The sequence below is a fragment of the Rattus norvegicus genome, chromosome 2 (genome assembly GCF_021556685.1).
Source record: "Rattus norvegicus strain SHRSP/BbbUtx chromosome 2, alternate assembly SHRSP_T2T, whole genome shotgun sequence".
Lineage (NCBI taxonomy): Eukaryota > Metazoa > Chordata > Mammalia > Rodentia > Muridae > Rattus > Rattus norvegicus.
The window spans coordinates 86,437,936-86,458,296 of NC_141535.1; the positions used below are offsets into that span (position 1 = coordinate 86,437,936).

The 20,361-nt window shown below is 40.1% G+C and overlaps 1 protein-coding gene across 2 annotated transcripts; it reads left to right on the top strand.

Annotated features, from left to right (window-relative positions):
• The first annotated feature begins 337 nt into the window (after positions 1–337).
• Positions 338–15,332, top strand: Zfp455 (zinc finger protein 455). 2 transcript variants are annotated; one of them, NM_173314.2, is given in 5 exon segments: positions 388–458; positions 7,008–7,134; positions 7,627–7,722; positions 13,461–14,777; positions 14,780–15,332. In NM_173314.2, coding segments are annotated over 4 exon segments (1,546 nt in total). In that variant the 5' UTR covers positions 388–452; the 3' UTR covers positions 14,780–15,332.
• The last annotated feature ends 5,029 nt before the right edge of the window (positions 15,333–20,361 follow it).

Below are 20,361 nucleotides of genomic sequence, written 5' to 3' on the forward strand. Positions count from 1 at the left end.
GTTAACCTTTCCTTCCCATATTCATTAGTGTATTGCTTTGTTATTTTAATTAAGTAAGTCAACATTTTTTTTCAGAAAGTAGTAATACTAAAATTACCACTAGAAATGACTTGTAAGCCAAATGTTTCTGTCAAAGGCTTGACTCATATCCATACTTCTGTTGTGGTTCTGGGGTCGGAAACCAAGCTCATTACCCATAGTTGTTATCCAGATAGAGCTTTGTCTTCCCACACTCCAAGGCGGGTTACAATCAGCAAATGCGGTGAAGAGAAGACTTGTACCCTGGGTTCCGGAATTTCCTTCGCACAGACTTCTGGGAGATGTAGTCTACACCACTGTGACCGCAAGGAGTCTTCCGGGAAATCCCGTTCTGACTTCAGGTCTGTACTCGTGGGTCTTTCTCAAAGTTGGCGGGAAAGCGTGTGCGGCTGTCCATTTCTGTTGTCCGATACATGGAGGTTGGTCCGGGGAGCAGCGTAGCCTGGGGTTCGGGGAGCCGGGCTCTGTCTCGGAGGGAGCAGATCTGGGGGTGAGAGGGCGGAAGAAGCTGCTTGGACTTGCTTTGCTGACCTGGCTGGGAAAGTTGAGGCTGCAGTTTTGGCCTGAGGGCGTTTGGGATTGTGCCCTGAAGGCTTCCTAGGGCACCGCGTGCAGCCCGCGTCTGCCTTGGTGCTCTGGTACACTGGAGCAGCTTGGTAGTGGGAGAATAGACAATAATGCAAGGGCCAGTATTGCAAACTAGTGGTCAATTGACTACTTGCTCCCAAGATAGTGCAGGAACTCTCAGACCTTCATTGCTCTAAGCACACTTCCCTGGCTGCCCCATTCTCACCTATATGATGTCAGATTCCTCAGTGTAAATGGTGTTTCTGCCGCCCCCCCCGCCCCCCCCCCCGTGTACTCTGTAGCCAGTTTTTAGTAACGGCCTTGAGGTTCGATTGTGTTTACTTTCTCTGTTAAAGAATTAAGAGGAAACAATCCTAGCCACAGCAGGTGGCATGCTGGGAAATTCTGGAACACAGCCGACAGATTTGCCTGAATCCACGAACTCTGAAAATCTTTGACTAGGGATGAAGAAACACATGCATTGGCACACAGACAGGAACCTCTATAAGGCAGAGTGGGAACTGGAGGAGCTCACAACATATTTCACCTTGAGGGCTGTGTTTTCTAAAACTTTTGACAGGACCTCCATCCCTAAATTGTAAAATTACAGTTGAGTAATTTTTAAAAAAGAGAATGTCTGCTTGGCCCACAATGGTTGTGGTCAACATGACATTATTAGGGCTTGAACTTATTGAGAAAGTTTATGAGCAGGGTATTAGGAGCTGGTGAAAAGCTCACATGACCATCTTTGTTTTAGGGGGTCAGGCTTTTGTGTCAGGTCAGCAGGGTGAGGGAGAACTCCCAGACAGGTGTGTATGGATGTCATTTAGAGTAAACAGAACTGTGATAGAAAAAAAACTTGAGCCTACTCTGAGGCACAACCCAGTCATCTCTGCATTTGTGAGGGGGTAGGGGGACAGGACCCCCTGGTCATCCCCTGCTTCATAGCAAACTCAAGACCAATGTAGGCTACCTCAGTCTGTCAGAAGACACTTTAACATACTTGATGCACATAAGAAATACTTTCTGTGGTTCATTTCATGTCTCCCAGTGAGTGTCATGGCAAATCCCTGCAATCAGCACTTTGGTGATTTACAATCTGCATGTGCTTCTCTTCTGCTGACACATCCCACATATAGTTTAAACTTTTTTCGATAACATACTGTTGTTAAAGACGTTAGATTTGGGTGATTAATTGCTTGCATTTACTGTGTGAGGAAGAATTCTGCTCTTTCCCCTGCTTGAATATTCTGCCTGTTTGCATCGAATTTCCACTCCTTTTGGACAGTAGAGTTTGTGTTAGATTCTGCCATGACCTGATGATGCTTTCTTCTGGTCTTTCCTGAATTCTTCCAGTTTCTTTCTTTCATATCTAAGCAGAGACTCCATAATTTCTTCATTTCCTTTGTGCAGTTCTTGACTGATGCAGGCTGCTGTGGTTTGTATCCCTGTGTCTTTTTCTGCCTTGTCACCTGGCACGCCTTCCCGTGTCCCTCCTCCAGAGGTTCAGCTGTGTGCAAAGGCTTCTTACACTTACCAGGAACAAAACGGCTTCTTCCACTGTCCCTCACATGTGTACTGCCATCTATAACAGTAAAGCAGACTGCTAGTGTGGGACACCTTCCTCTTGCACAGGTTTAAGCCCAGGTCCCCTTGGTGTGTAGTTCTCTCACTCTCCTCCCAGGGTTCCTTCATTGTATCCTAATGTTAGTACGAGGGGAGGAGTTCCTTGTCTTTACAACTCAGGCTTGAACCTTGCTGTGTTAGATAAGTAATAGCTTGGAAACTGGATAAGAGGTGTGCTGGGTGGTGACATTCAGATCCTGCTGATACATATGATTATGTCAGAGGCTATGAAGAAAAATTACAGAAGAGTCAAACAGTTGCCAAACACATGTGCAAGTAATAAACCTGAGCAATGCAGATCCTCATTGCATTGTCATTTTCTGTTATGAAAGTGTCTATCTTCATAGGGTCCTTCATAGTCCTTTTAAAATAAGGTGACATGTTATGAGTTAAAAGCTATGTCTGCTTGCCTGGTCAACTCTTTCGTATTCTGTATTCCATCATTCTCTTCTTTCCAGGATCTATGTAAAACTAAGTCATCAGAGTGCAAATTCATACTCTTTGATGAATATACTCCATTTACTGGTGCTTTAAAAAGACTCATAAACTATATATAGACTATTAAAATCCAAAAATACATCTAGAGCCCTAATGTATGGATCAAACATGGTATTTATTTTAAAAGTAAAATTCTCATTATATAATCCTTACTTTCCAAAGGGGGAAAAAAACCATCACCTTTGGTCTTTCACATTTTTCACATTTTATTCCATTTTCTGAGTCCTATAATTGCAAGATATTGTAGCTTGAAGCAAAAGGTAACGATTGTATTCTGCCACCTTTATGCTATTAAAATCCTGGGACAGAGACCTAGTGTGGGGGGCCATTTGCCTGCTCTTCTGATGCAGAAAGAGAGAGAAACCTGTCAGGCAACTTCATGGCAGGTCAGAACCTATGGGTAGACTTCCTGGCCCACTGAGGCATTGAAGGAGAGGAGGAGGTGCACCCAAGTGTCAAGGTGAGGAGATGAACATTGGATTGGCCACGGTGGAAGGAACAGGGAGGCCTCTGTTTAAGAACAGATGTATCGCGTGTATTTCTGCAATTGTTTCTGTTTCTTTATAGTGTTGCTTCCCATGGTACTATGAGGTATAAAAAGGCTGTGAAAATAAACTCAATGTTGCTGCCTGCTGCCTACCTGCTGCCTGCTGTGGTATTGACCTGCAGTCATCCCAAGTCTATTTCTTGGCTCTGCATCTCTTTTTTTTTTTGTTCTTTTTTTTCGGAGCTGGGGACCGAACCCAGGGCCTTGTGCTTCCTAGGCAAGTGCTCTACCACTGAGCTAAATCCCCAACCCCTGCTCTGCATCTCTTTTCTGCCTTTTCTATCTTTAATCCTCTCTCCCCATTCTCAGAGACTGTTTGACTCTCAGCACCACCTAGGAGTTGCTGCTTCGGGATCTGTGTTGTATGTATGTTGAGCCCTATGCAGTATTGACAGACAGGCTGGCTATGAATGGAGACTCCGTATTGTTTGGAACCTGATCAGGAATCCAGCCCTCTCTTTACATCTCACGTTGACTTCCCACCAATGTCCTGGACACTGATGGGAGGCGCAAGAGTTCTTAATATATCCACTCTGTCCATTTTGTTGCTCTAGCCTTCCTCTTGGACTGGCTTCCATCCAAGTAGAATATAAACATCGACCTCCCAGTTACTGTAAGAATATGTAATCTGTGTTAACGAGTGACAGTGTTCCTGCCTGAGGTCAGACATCATTTGCTTTCCTTCCCCATAGAAAGTGAATTTTGTAAGTCTCTAATTCCCCTGGAATGTTTGCTGTTAATTGTACTGGCTAAAATCCCTACTAAGTGGTATGTCAGGTCCACTGACCTCTGCCCACAGTGTCTCACAGGAGATTGTTCTCAAGATAGCAGACACTTGTCATAGCCAGTGCGGGGCAACATAGAGTGAGCCTCATAGTTAGTTCTCCTTTGCAAACATGCTCTGTTTCTCTCACAGAAAATTGTTTTCATCTTCACTCTGCTCTGGGCTCTCATCATTCTGGTTTTCCCACATACTTGGTGATCCTGTGGTTAAAAAGAGTGTAATCCGGTTTTTCTCATTTACTTGTCAAGACAGGAGGATACTTCTCTACTTACCGTAAAGACTCTTCTAAGACATTTCAATTTCTTTTCCCTTGAGAAACTTCTATTCACCAAAGTGCTTCATTCTGCTGGTGCTTTGGAGATGTACTGGCCTCCTCATCGATGCTGAACTCTGCTCATGAAACCAAAGACTATTTTTTTTCTGCAGTTGTTTCTTTAAAGAGAATATATTTCAGTTATCCTATAAAGTCTTGTGACAAAAGCTATTCCCTTCTCTCCACGGTGAAAACACCTTACATTTCAGACACAAGACTTGGGATTGCAGCTGGATCTGTCATGAAGATCTACAGAAGGATGCGTTGTCCATAGTGATTGAAGGTGCTTTGCCAGGTTCCAAGGGAGAGAAGCAATAAATAGCCTCTTATGGCAGTGGGCCACAGCAATGTCCTGTATGGCATTCTATCCCTAAAGAAGCCGCAGTGCCACTCAATATCTTGACATGAGTAGAAGCTGTCCAGTGGGACTTAAAGCTTCATTAGTAGAAGTTACATCATGCTTGGAAGCTGATACAGGTGACTTGTTAGGTTTAAATCTTAGAGGAGAACATACTAATGATATTTTACTAAAGCATCGTAAGTGCTAACTGCATTCTGAATACTTTTCCTTAGACCTACACATAAGTGTGCAGCTCTTACTGCTCAAAGCACTTCTAGCTGCCGCACAGAGAGCATCACAGAAAACCAAAACTTACCAAAAATGCAGAGAACTATGGATGATCTGTGATCTGACCCAATAGGTATGTCTACACTGCAATTTCTGCACATAATAACCAGGGGCTATTTCTGGAGCAGGAGCAGTTTGGTATGAGGACTAGAGGTCCATGTCAAAACCAGAGGTTTGCTGTGAGTCTGTGCCTCTTAGGAAGAGAAGGGAAGCTTGATAACCCACCATTTTGACTGCCTGAGCAATGACATCAGCACGTGGTGCCCTGCACGGAGAATCTCCTAACTAGATGAAGAAGTATGGGCATCTAAGTCCTGCTGAGAGAGGGAGAACTGATGTTTGCCAGATATGAGCCCACTTTGTGTTCCTCCAGTAACAAGGGTCAGTTCCGAAAACATAAATACAAGAGATGGAGAAGAGAATCAGCTGTTCTTATTTACATAGCTATGTGTAGATGTATATATGTATGTGGGTGTATGAAATAATAGTAGAGAAGAATATACTATGTATTTGTGATGGAGTGTTGGACAGGAGAGATATTGCAATGAGGAGATGGATGGGAAAATGATGTATTTAGTTTTTAATCAAAAATGTGTCAGAGAAAAAATAGTCTTGTCATTTGTATCAATGTGGGTGAACCTGGAATTGTGTTCAGACAGATGAAGCTAGACAACACATGATCTTATCAGTTTGTTAAATGTAACTCATAGAAGTAGGAGGTTTAATGTGTTTTCCCGTTGACTAACGACATGAGGAAGCCAAGGCTTGGGGACCTCTTGAACAGTGGATGCTCTGAACCAGCTTCTAGGGAGAAGCTCCCAGTCCTGTTGCCCCAAATGCTGGAGGTGTGTAAGGGTATATTTCAGAAGCCTGGAATATTGCAGAATATTTGGTCACATTGTGCACCCCCAAGATTATGTTGTTTACTGAAAAACCATGTGTCTGGTTGTAGTGTGACTCAGGCTTAACACACACCTTTAATCCCTCTGGCGGGAATACAGACATGCTCTTAGTACATGCCCTTAGTATCTTTAATCCCACACGACGAAGGTAATGTTGGTTTGTAGAAAGAAGCATCCATGTTTGAAAGTGATGTCTCATTGGGTAGCAGACAAAGTGATGAATCAGATTTTATAGAGTAGGCTATGTCCAACTCTCACGAGAAGAGAGAAGATAGGGAAGCTACTTCGGAGAGCAGGACAGAGAGAAGGAAAAAAAAGAAAGAGGCCTTTTACTGGGATAATTTTACAGAGACAGGTTGCAGGGAGAAAACAAGCTAGACACAGGTGAAGACAGAACAAACCATAGAATAAGTAGAAGCTAGGAGATTACAGTAGATTGACAGTATGAGGGCAAGCTTCGTAACATAGGAGAAGCTGAAAAAATTGCCAGACTGCATTAGTCAGCCTGGAGAGGATTTTGATTCACAATAGCTGAGTTTAATCAGCCAGTTAGAATTCAGGAAGAACTAGAAACAGTGAGATTACTCAGCAGCAAGTCTCAGAGACTGAAAATGTTGTAGGCCTAGACGAGCTTCCAGGACTAGGCCTTGGTTAGCAGTAAGCCTCAGAGACAACAATTACATCATGCAAATCAAAGTTACTTTTTATGTCAAAGGCAGTGATTGAAGAGGTGAGCTTATCCAAATTGAGAAAAACAATCCAAAGCTTACTCATGCAGTTACTACAAAATTGCCCATTAATACATAAATTGCTGATATTTTTACATTAATTAAAGGAAAAACAATGACTTTTTTTCAGTGTGACAATCTAGGACTGTATTGAATAAAACAAACAACACCCCCCCTCAATTCTGCCATTAGATACTTTTGAAATAATGAAAATAGCATCAACAATTATATTTTTCAGCTATGGCACACCCAGTGGATCTTGGTATTTATGTTATTAATGGTTTTTATCAATTTTATGAATGGTTTAATTAGTTTATATTATTAATGGTTTTAACTAATTAAAGGTGTGATCTCATTCATTGGTCTTTATTTCAGGAAATGCTGTCCTTCTGGGATGTGGCCATTGATTTCTCTCCAGAAGAGTGGGAATGCCTGGAGCCTGTTCAGTGGAATCTGTACAGGGACGTGATGTTAGAGAATTACAGCAACTTTGTGTTCCTGGGTAAACATTGATCTAAAGTGAATTCGTATCTCACCATCAACATGTAACTTCCTCACTTTGGACAATATCTCATGTTGTATTTCAACAACGAGTTTCCTATCCTTCACGTTAAGGAAAATCAGGGAGGTGGCTCTGTAGCTAAGAAACATTTCGTTGCTTTTCCTTCGTGTGTTTGAGATGTCTGTGTTGGAAGCATGCCTCCTTTGTTCTTGTGGGACTGTGAGAAATGCACCAGCATGCATGGAGCACGCTTGTTAATGAAATTGTTTCTCAATTCAGTTTAAATGTTTTCTCTTTAAGGAGAGTCAGAATCAGGATATTGTACATTCCTTTATGTATTGTACTGTGTGTGTCAGAAACCATTTAAGAAGCTAATTGTCTGCAATTACTTATTTTATCATCTCCTTCCTTATAAACACTGTACTGGAAGGGATATGTCACTTTCCAGTGGAAGAACACTTAAACAATCATGTTCTCGTTTCCTACAAACAGGTCTAACTTTCTCTAAGCCATTCTTGGTAACATTCCTGGAGCAAGGACAAGGGCCTTGGGATATGCAGAGACAAGCAGCCGCCGCTGTGCACCCAGGTGTGTAGGAATAAGGGGATCAGGGGACAGAGTTCAAATCCAAAGATCCATCAAAAAGCCAGATGTTCTCATGTGCCTGGAAATACGTATTATGAGAATCATTCTTTAGGCCTCTCCTTCATATCTCTCAGACATTTATGGTGGTTTAAGTCTCTCAGGATTTATATTTCGTAAAGAGTGGCCTGTGCATGTATTTACAAGGACTTCCAAGGATTTGCTTTTTGTTAGGTCTCTATTGTAATGTCGTACTCAGGGAAATGCCACACAGTACTGGTCAGTCTGGGAGTCATTTATTTGCTGGAGTTAAGGGTATATTCATGCTAGAAAGATCTCTGTACTGAAGTGAACATCACTTGGTTAATAAAATCAACACCACATTCCCATGACATAGGGGCAGGCAGAAGCAGAGGGAGGGCTCAACAGTTTCAGTTCTGTTGATTATGACAAATTGGGGTGAGGAGCAGTAATAAAGTCAGACTAACAGGAGTCACTTTGGACAGTTCATTTCTCACTGATCTTAAGGAAGAATCAAGACATTGACTTATTGTATAAGATGTTGGGCCAATATGTCCAGTTGTTTAACAGAGACTGTTTTTTTATTCATCAAGGTTTTACTATCAGTTTATTACCAGGGCCAGACTATTAGACCTAGGAAGAGAAGGATGAAAGAACTTTTAAATCCTTTAGAAGTTCATCCATGGATCCCCATCAAACAGTCAAGTAAACCGTGATCGTGTGCCTCTTTCATGGCTCCATTTTTTTTTTTAGGGAAAATATTTATATCGTGTAAAAGGACTAAGTTTCATTTAAGTATATGCACAGTCATACATCATTTAAAAAAATAAGAAAACTTTATTTCTAAATCCAATGTTCCCAGATACATCTGAGGTAGTGAAGTCTTTTGTGTAGAGTCCATTCATGGGTAGCCATTGTAGTTATCCTTATAGGAACTATTATGGTTAATTACTATGAGTCCACTGGGAGGAAGAGATCTCATGGGCCTTTCTCTAGGTCTCCTGTGTGTATATATCCACTGGCTTCCCAGTTTGTAATGGAAGCAGGGCTGAGGAGCTGGGATGACTCAGAATGACTGTGCTGAGTGAATGTTCACAGTCTACATCTCTTCCTCCTCAGGCCATATTGCTTTCTTTACCTGGCTGTGGTGGGTTCACATGTGGCACATGCACCTTAGTTGGAGAGAGTGCCCATAGTTCAGCCTGCTGTACTGACTGGCCTCTCCTGTATATTGTGTCACACTCTTCTGAGGACTGCTTACACAATCAGGCATTGACTTCACGGCTCAGGGATTAGCTTTGTTAGGAGGATGAAGGAGAATTGAAATCAGGGATAGGACACGGCCATTTGAGCTTCCATGTAGTTCCCAAACCATTTGGGTGGCAAGTGTTGGTTGGTACAGGGTTCCTCTGTATACTGTATCCTCAATGATCAATTCAAGAGGCATTGAGTGCAAAGTAATTGCAATGAGTGTCTCCATTTAAGATTTTTAGACTCTGGGTGCTGAGTCGAGAACCTTCTCAGCATGAGCCTGTCCTGTGAAACAGGAAGAGTCATTCCTTTTCCCTGCACATAAGGAGTAGGAGTTCCTTACAGTGGCTCACAGGCCAGAGGGAGTCAGGAGCAGTGCTGGCCAGTCCTGATCCCCATGCATCCCTATCATGCGAGGCTAGCATGCTGTTTACTCCGTAGGTCTGTGTCCCAGTGGACAGTGTGCTAATAGTCAGCGTGATCATCTATCCTGGATGTGTCCTACCATGTAAGTGTAGTTTAGTTTTAGCTATCTTCACTCAAGCATTCAATTTCAGTAGCCAGTTTGTAAACTACACCGATTTTGTATATTGTTCCATATTGAGCAAACTGTAAGGTGACTTTAAATTTGTTTGAGTTCCCTGTTTTAGGCTAAACTTTGTCATGTAGAGAAGACTGTATAATAGAACGTAGGTATTAGTCAGTCAGTCCAGTGTCATCTCTATAAAAGAATTACATTTGTATTTAGCATGAATACAAACACAATTTGGCCACATTGATTATATTTAATCACTCATTAGGTGACTGATTATTACCAACTATGGCTTAATTATATTTGTTGTAACATTTTACAGTGAATTAATGGCTCTCATCAGATTAGGATTTTAATAAATGAAAGTCATTATCTCTATTAAAAAATTTCACTCCTCAAAATTACAATTGCTGGGACTGGAGAGATGGCTCAGCAGTTAAAATCACTGGCTTCTCTTCCAGAGGACAAGTTCAGTTACCAGAACCCACTGCTTATCAGGGGATTTGACACCATCACACAGACATGTCTGCAGACACACCTGCAGGCAAAACACCAATACACATGAAATAAAAAATAAATTAATAAAAAAAATTCCAGTTTCTGAACTGAAAGTCTTTTATCCCTAAGTAAACTGTAACGAAAACACACTGGAGGAAATGGGGACATCACTTTCCTGATCCCTTTGTGGTGCACCTCTCCACAATCTAGATCAGTCCTCCAGATCGTCTATGTTCATTGTTTTATTTCATCAGAAAATAATAGAGAAAAGACAATAGAATGGCTGGCCTTTTCAAGAAACGCATGTAAGAATGAAAAGGTATACAAGTAATTATGATTTCTTGGCATGACACCATTTTCCACATGTGTAAAGCTTAAGAAAGTTAGCAACGACATAGTGACTAGACAGACATCTTTAAGTCAGAAGTGTTTGCTAACATGAAGAGAATTTTATAGCTTATGGACATAAATAAATTTTGAGATTAAATCTCCTTTCCCATAAAACCTGTGTTAAATAGTCAGACCTAAGGTCTTAGCCTCGTGATTTTGTGCTTTTGTCCCCTTCTTTATTTATATAGTTTGTATTATCTTAAATAAGTTAGCCCCTTTATTAGAGATATACCTTCAAACATGTATACTTTGCATCTTCTTAAAATGATTACATTGACCTACACGGAGAAAAATTCTATGTCAGCAAGAGATTTAGAGATGTCAATAGACTTGGAAGAGAGGTCACCTTTTGTAAACAACAAAGATGGAAAGGGGAATCTAGCAGTTCACTTTGTAACTGACTGAAGAATCAATTGAGACACCTCACTCCCTTAGGCCCATGCTTCTGGTCCTTTTTATATATGCCATTGGATTAAGCAATTCCAAATGAGACAGAAGAAGTTTAACAAATAAGCTTAACATTTGATGTAGCAAGATGTCCCACGGGTTATGGGTGTGAGGCAATATTTATTTTCATGTGGGCCATTACTGTATATAACAGTTTCCCCAGGTTGCTGACATCAATCCTTCAAACCAGTTTTAGGTTTTGTGGTCTGTATACCCTCCTGTCTTTAGGAAACCTTGAAAGCCCATGCAATTAATGCCTCATTACACACAACTAGCTGAGCGGAGGGACTGGATACCCAGGTGAGGGTTCAGTGACCTTGACTGTAGCCTCCTTTTTTGAAGGAATGTTAACATTTAACCAGCTCAGTTGTGATGATTTTTAGCACACACAGCTAGAAGATGGTAGATACTGTGCACCATCAGCTAAATAAAAGAAGATTGCAAGCAATCTACACATCAAGGGTAACCTGATGAATTGATAGAACATGAGCACATACTGGTAAATCATCCTGACTTGACAGATTCCAGGGAAATTTTTTAGAAAAATCCAAGCTTTAGATAGCATGTATGTAGACTTAACATAAGCACTAAGTTGATGGTTATAGCATTTCTCAGAATTTAGCTATGATTTTGGAGTTATGATTAAGAGACTTTAGCATTGTGGCTCTTCTGTCCATTTTAAGGATCAGCATTCCATTAGCTGTTCTTATTCTACACAGCTTTCTACCATGAGGTAAATCATAGCAGCCTCTACTGGAAACAGTTCACCTCTTAGCTGTTCCCCAGTGCTTGGTATCTTTTCCCAGGCTGTCCTGTTGTCCTTCTGTCTCTCACAGAGACAGGGAGCCAGTCTGATCAAGGACAGAGGCTGTGGGAGAAACCTGAGCCAGTTATGTTTGAGCTTGAAGTGGGTGGGGTGCATCCTATCTCTGGAACCAGGTGTTCAGTGAGCTAAATCAGCATATGACAATTTATAAAATCATTCTCTATATTCAAAAGCCATTATTTCTCTGTAAGACTGAACCTAGTTATGTACCTAAGCATAACTTGTTCTGTGTCTTCAGTCGTGGGCAGAGCATCTCAGAAGCTCAATATGTATTTTCCTCTTATAAAGACCCCAGTGTTAAGAATAATATATGGATTCTATGAGCACAGACATATTGGCTGTTGTGGATCAGTGTCTAAGCTTTACACATATAAGTCCATGTATCCTTGAAAAGACACATTTACAGAAAGAGACCGTGAAAACTAGACATTTGAGACACTCAAAGTTCTAGAGGTAAAAGCAAGGGTATCTAGATTTGGTGGCGCAGAAACAAAGGGTGACATCAGTCATAAGGCAAAGGAGTCCCCAAAACACAGCAAAATGTCTTATCTCCATGATTTGTGCACCCAGTATAAAGGAGCCAACCTTGCTAGTCATCTCTAGTTTCATACACAAGCAGTTGTAGTCAAAGGATTCTCCCCACAGAAACACTGGATTCAACCCCTTATCCATGGTTACCTTGAGTACTAGCTCTACAGACTCCCTAGTCCCCTAGGAGGTATGAGTCCCTACTTTTGCCCACTGTGCAGCTCCTGGTCTGGTGGCTACTGCAGTAATCTGTGTTTCTCTTCCATTTAAATGCCCTATTCATTGCTTCTCTCCACTCAGTGCTCAATGGTTATTTACGCTTGTAAATTAATTAGTCTTAGAAATAAGTAACCTTGTTGCTAAGCCTGGTGCCCCAGTGCATTAATTGAGGCACTTGAGAGGCGGAAGCAGGTGGATCTCGGAGTTCAAGGTCAGCCTCATGTACATAGCAATTTCTAGGACATCCAGGGGTACAAAGAAATCCTGTGTCAAAAACAAAACAAACAAACAAAAAACAAAACAAAACAAAACAAAAAAAACCTAAAAAAGCAAAAAAAAAAAAAAAAACCCCAAAAAAGAAAACAAACAAAAGAAACTAATAGGTAATTGAGATAACTATTCATTGATACATATGTTACCCCAGCAAAATTTTTGTTATTCATAGGCAAACCTGAAGTTTATTATTATGTCTTGATATCTCTCAAGTATATCTTTTTCAGTCCTCAATATAAAGCATAAAATACTGTCCCAGATCCATAGGATATATGATTTAGTCTTGATGTAGAAAGTCTACTTCTTATACAAAATATCTTTTATACCTTCCAAAATAAAACTTTATACATAGGATAAAAATTTGATGTTCATCCCATCTCATACAATCACAATTAACTTTTTTTTTCCATGCTTGGCTACTTTGTAATTTTATGGATGTGTAGCCTTATAATACCCATTGCTTGAAAGGCTTATTTCTGGTAGCAAAATGCCCTTAGAACTTATTAGTTATTTAACTTTGATTAATATACCATTATTTCTTTGTTCTGTTTGATTGTGATCTTACTCCAGTAAAATTACACAGTTACCACTCACAGTATATGTGAATTTTTCTCAGTGCCTACAGGCATTGAAATATACTGCAAAGTTTTATTTATGGTTAAATATGTGTGAGGTAATATCTTCATTTTAATAAATAAGCCATATAAATATAAAGAACATTGCTTAACTTTTATTCATATCTCAACTTTGGCTCAACAGGAATAGCACTCAATGATCCTAACTGTTACAGCAAGACCACTAACTGTAAATCACTCCTTATTAAACGACGAAAACTTCATATAGGGGAGAAACCCTACAAGTGTGAAGAATGTGGTAAGGCCCTTGGTTCTCTTAAAACACTTTCTATACACCAGAGACTTCATACTGGAGACAAACCCTACAAGTGTAAAGAGTGTCATAAGGCCTTTAGTACTCGCTCAGCACTTTTTATACACATGAAAAATCATACTGATGAAAAAACCCACAAGTGTGAAGAATGTGGCAGATTATTTTACTATCCTTCAATGCTGAAACAACATCAGAGAATTCATTCTAGAGTGAAACCCTACAAGTGTCAAGAATGTGGAAAAGCTTTTACTGATCCTTCATTCCTTAAGAAGCATCAAAAAATTCATTTTCGAAAACATACCTACCAGTTTAAAGAATGTGTCAAAAGATTTTCTCCTCCTATACACCTTCAGGAACAAATCCATACTGGACAGAAACCTTTCAAATGTGGAGAATGTTTTAAAGCCTTTCATAATCACTTAGCCCTTAGGAAACACCAGACAGTTCATTTTGGAGAGAAACCTTACAAGTGCGAAGAGTGTGGCCGATGTTATTCCACATCTTTCTACCTTAGAAGACATCAAACAATCCACTCTAAATACAAGTCCTACAAGTGTGAACATTGTGGCAGATGTTATTCCTCAACTTCCTGCCTTAAAAGACATCAAACAATTCACTCTGAAGACAACCCCTACAAGTGTGAAGAGTGTGGCAAATATTTTTCCTCATCTACCTGTCTTAGAACTCATCAAACAGTTCATTCTGTGGACAACTCCTACAAGTGTGATGAGTGTGGCAGATATTATTCCTCATCTTTATCCCTTACACGACATCAAATAATCCATTCTGAAGACAATCCCTATAAATGTGAAGAATGTGGCAAAAGGTTTTCTTGTTCTGCAAGCCTTCAGGAACATCAAACAATCCATACAGGAGAGAAACCATACGAGTGTGAAAATTGTCACAAAGCCTTTCGTCATCACTCATCCCTCAGGAAACATAAGACAGTGCATACTGGAGAGAAACCTTACAAGTGTGAAAAGTGTGGCAGATGTTTTTCCAGACATTCCTGCCTTAGAATCCATCAAGCAATTCATTCAGATGGCAATCCACACAAGTGTGTGGAATGTGGTAAAACCTTTGTTAATGTTTATCGCCTTACTCGACACATGAAAGTTCATACTAGAGAGAAATCCTACAAAGATCTTAAAAAGTGTGTCCTTATTCAGGCCTTAAAAGACATCAAATAATTCATACTGAATAAAATTTTGTGACTGTGTGGAGTGTGGTAAAAATCTTTCCTAATCCTCAGACCTTATCCAACTCAAAGCAATCCATAGGGTAGACTATTAAGTGAATTAGTTTAGAATGTCAGCACAAACATCTGACTTCCACCAGCAAAAATGCTGAGAATGTTACCAGAGAACAGTAGAGACTTTGCTTTAACCTCCCAATCAGGTTCAATAGTGTGCCTGAATGTTGCTTGATTTTATGAGTTTCTTCTGTACCTATAGATATAAAACGAAATTGTTACCTTTTCATAACATGGGTCTGAGATCTGGGTCATATTATAGTTACTGGTGTTTTTCTCAGTAGGATCACCCAAGCTCCTCTAACAATGTTTCTCCCGGGCAGGTAAAAAGCTCTATAAACTTAAATTTCTCTTCTTTAATAAAATGGTCTGTTCTGGTTTTAACCTAGGTCGAATGGACTTAGTGTTTCTCCAGGAAAATCTAACCAGAGCACATTGTCAGTCATATTTAGTTCCAGAATAAAGAATCTTTATTTCCTTTAATTTCAAAACTGTTTCTCATCTTTTCCCACCTTTCATGTCAGAAACTTGGCACTGAATTGAAATATGGCCCGAAGCCACATGCACTCGCTTAGTAGAAGGGATGTGATTAGTGGATATGTGATGTCAGTCATGAAACATAGGTTCAGTTCTTGCTTTGTTACTAATACAGATCCTAAGAAGTCCTCTCAAACGTAAGTTTATTACTTTGGGTAAATAGTTATGTCACAGACAATTAATACCTAAACGTTAACAATTATTAATTTTTAAGTAACTAAATGTCTGTAATGTACTTAAAATTATAGTTTTCATCATGCTAAGTACAAGTAAAACTTATTTATGGAGACAAGATAGGGTGAAGAGACTAATTTTTATCTCTCAATCTATAGTCGTCTATATGTGCTATTGAAGGACATCCTGAAACACATACTTCAATACAAGTTTAAAATAAACTTAGTATATTTAATAAAACATAAATTTTAAAATCAACTGTAATTATATTTTTAAAAAATCTTGGTCTGAGAAATAGAGTGCTAGAGCTAAGATGTTAAGTTTACAAGATGCTCAGATGGCAGGACATCCCCAGGCTCCATAGTACCTATTACTCCTTTTGGATGGGAAACAGACCCTATCAGAGAAAATTGCATGCTAGCTACATACCCTAAAATGCCATGTTTGTAATATGAAAAGTCTGAAAGTCTGGTACTCTTGTCTCCCTGCTACACCTTGCCTCAAAATTGGGCCCTGATGAGTTAGTTAACTGGTTGCTAATTTTTTTTTCAAATGCCAGGTTTCTTCAGGAAAAATGAGACCAAGGGTCCAGTCCCTGCCCCTTCATAAAATTTAAGGATTTGAAAAGAAGTAAAAGAACTGGAGAATGACATGACTTAGGCCAGGTCAGGTTATCCTCACACAGTATCTCATACCCTCAGGTGCCTCTTCAGGGAAGTAAATCGAATCTCCCATTTACTGAAAAAGGAATCCTTATTATCTGCTGAAAGAGGATCTATGTTGTTGTAAAAGTATAACAATAAAAAAGTATAGTTGTCTTTTACCCGCTAGGTCCGCACTGTGGTGCCCCAAGATATCTCCTAGATATCTTGGCAGAAACACATCCCAGCCACACACTTTTCTACACTGAAACCCTCACATAAAAGAACACACAACACAATAATCTTAGATCCAATTGGTAAGATATAATTGCCCACTTAAACATATAAAGCCCGGTACCATCCATTCCTTGAGAACATTAATAACAACCTGTAAATACACAGAGCAGAATCTTAACATTACCTGCCATCTTGTCCTGCCACGGCTTCTCTCCTCTCTCCTCCAGTCTCTGTTCTAGTCTCCTCCTCTTCCTTCGAACTTATCTCCCACCCATCCTTCCTTCTCCTCCGATGACAGGCCTCGGAGCAGTGGAATTAGCATCAAAATACAGATAACTTCAGGGCAAACCACAACAGATCTATATGTATAGAAAGGATCTCTCTTGAAAATTGGCCATTATGTTGTGTTTTTTAGGTGTAAGGGTCCCACTTCCCAGATGTGGAAGGGTACAGTGAAAATACTAAACAACAACAAAAACTAAGCAAACATAACAGAACCCATGGGTGTTATCTCTTGTGATGTGAGTGCAGCCTTTTGACTTTTAAAATTCTACCCTCACTTCCTTCCCTAGTAAGAGCCTTTTTGGGTGGAAGCACAGTCTTGCTCACCTACATTCTTAAATGGCTTAATAATAAGGAAGATTTGTAACTTCCTCACATGGGTTATTTCATTTACCAGTTTTTGAAGTAAAGATTTCTCATTTTATGAACAGTGGCAGTTCATTCATACCATCAAGTGGTACTAACTTAGAAGCTTCCTGTCTACTGGCTAGCTTTCATAGTGGAGGCACAATCTAGCTATGCTACCATGGTAATAATGTGATAAACCATCTTACCCAGCCGTGAACCCAGGGAGTAGAATAAATGGCTGGGCAAATTAATGTGTTCATGGAACAATAGTCACAACAAAGTTATGGGAGTGACCAATTATTTTCTGGTTGAATTTAAAGCTCATTCCACGAACAGTAACTAAGAACTGGTGATGGTGGGGGTTGGGGATTTAGCTCAGTGGTAGAGCGCTTGCCTAGCAAGTGCAAGGCCCTGGGTTCTGTCCCCAGCTCCGGAAAAAAAAAAGAAAAGGGGAAAAAAAAAAAAAAAGAACTGGTGATGGTAATCAGATGATAAGCCTGTTTGGGTCTAGGTGAAATGCCCTAGGGAGAACCTACTCCTGTTATTCTTATGCATGACTGGGAACTAGATGAACCCAAGCTCTTATCTTTGTACCCACAGATTCAGGCACCTTCTACCACACACCAGAAAATTCAATTGTGTGGTAGGTGGAGAATAATCCGGAGACTCACAATTGGTCCAAGTGTGGAGAACAATTTGTGGAGGGCACTGATCTAGATGCATTACCTATATCATACTGCTGATGCCAAAACTCAGGGATCTCTGAGGGAGCAGAGATAGAAAGAAGATCATAGCCAGATACAGTGATGTCTACAGTGAAAGCATATTTGCTAGAAATGTCAGGGCTATTTCAATCATGTTCACACTGTGTCTAACACTACTTGCACAGCATGTGTACAAGCTAAAACCAGCCATGCAACAAGCATGTTGCCTAAGGGCCTCATAATGTCTCACCCCAAGTGGAGGAGCTATGCCTCTTGCAGGAGACATTTAATCTGAGGGGATCCCAGTCTCCTGTTGATTGGCCTCCACCCCTACACAAAGAGGGAGCACTGAGTGGAATAAAGAAATTAAGAAAGTTGAAAGACATTGGAGCATAAATTGTTATAAAGGGTAAAAAATTAATTTGAGGTGAAGGAATGTGAATATTTTAATAAAACACATTATACGTTTATTAAATTCTCCCCCAACAAAAACCACAAAAGCCCACATACACATGGAAGTTGAATAGAACTCTACTCAATGATAACCTAGTCAAGGAAGAAATAAAGAAATGAAGACTTTTTAGAATTTAATGATAATGAAGGCACAACATACCCAAACTTATGGGACACAATGAAAGCTGTGCTAAGAGGAAATGTCATATAGCTCTGAGTGCCTCCAGAAAGAAACTGGACAGAGCATAAACTAGCAGCTTGACAGTACACCTAAAAGCTCTAGAACAAAAAGAAGCAAATGTACCCAAGAGGAGTAGACTGCAGGTAATCAAACTCAGGGCTGAAAACAACCAAGAACAAACAAAAGAGCTATACAAAGAATCAACAAAACCAGGAGCTTGTTTTTTTAGAAAATCAGCAAGATAGATAAACCTGTAGCCAGACTAACTAGAGGGCACAGAGTATCTAAATTAGCAAAATCAGAAATGAAGAGAGAGATATAATAACAGAAACCAAGAAAATTAAAAAAAAATCATCAGATCCCACAAAAGCCTATTGTCAACAAAACTGGAAAATCTGGAGGAAATGGATATTTTTCTAGACAGATGCCAGGTACCAAAGTTAAATCAGGATCAAATAAGCCATCCAAACAGTTTCATAACTCCTACAGAAATAGAAGCAGTCATTAAAAGTCTCCCGCAAAAAAAAAAAAAAAAAAAAAAAAAAAACCCAGGACCAAATGGGTTTAGTGTAGAATTCTATCAAACCTTCATAGAAGACCTAATAGCAATACTGTCCAAACTATTCCACAAAATAGAGACAGAAGAAACACTACCCAATACCTTCTATGAAGCCACAATTACACTTATACCTAAACCATAAAGACGCAACAAAGAAAGAAAACTTCAGACAAATTTCCCTTATGAATATTGATGCAAAAATACTCAAAATTCTCAGGAACCAAATCCAAGAACACAATAAAAATGATCATCCATCATGATCAAGTACTCATCTCCCAGGGGTGCAGGGATCGTTCAATATACGGAAATCCATCAAAGTTCATTGAAAGGATTGAAGGAACTGAAGGGGTTTGGAACTCCATAAGAACAATATCAACAACCTAAAGCTCCCAGGGACTAAACCACCATCCAAAGAGTACACGTGGACAGACCCATGGCTCCAGCTGCATATGTAGAAGAGGATGGCCTTGTAGGCAGCATCCTACAAGACTTAGAGTGGTCTGCAGGCCTGCAACCTTCCTGAGCTGTGTTCCTGTTCTAATCCCTCAACCAAACACCAGTCAGCAACCCAGTAAACTCAGTGATTCATGAAGATAGAGACTTTGCTGTGTCTGGTATTAGAGACTGATCTGAGGTGAGCTGATAGTTCTCTTCTCCATTGGAAAATCACAGAACAGTTTCTTATTAGTTGTGGTGAGACAACTAAAGCAGTTTGATTTCCTGCTTGTGGTTGAAGATCTGAAAAGTCATTCCTTTGCAGCAAGTCTAGCAGCAAGTAGGTAGGCATGGCCCTGAGCAGGTGTAGACAGCTTACACCTTGATCCACATTTGAGGCACATACAGATAATGGGAATCACATGCTATGGTTTAACCTCAAAGGCTATTCCCGTGACATTTGTCTTGTGACAAGGACACACCTCCCAATCCTTCCCAAATATCTCCCAACAACTGGGGCCCAAGTATCAGTTGTATGAGACTGTAGGATGCCATTCTCATTCTAAGACCTCAGTGACATTAGAGTTATAGACAGTGTGAAATCTGCTATACTTGTTATAGATATTAACTCCAATATGGGCAAACCTGGTATTTTGTCCTGAGTCAATATTAATGTGATCTGAGGCAAGCGCACATCCATGGAGTCCCTGTTTTATGGAAGTGCAATTTCATTTGAAATTTTGGTTTCATTTCAAAGCCATTGTGGGAGCTTCATGCTCAGAACTACACTTCTAGGAAAGTTCTCCAGAGTCAGCACACAGAGACAAAGGGAACTGTTTTGGGGCTTGACACGGTCCCAAGATGGAAGCAGAACTGAACAGCACTGTTCACATTGTACTAGTTGTGGAGGCTCTGAGTTGCAACATGTAGTTCAACATGGAGCTTTGCAGCAGTGTTAAGAGAAATGCT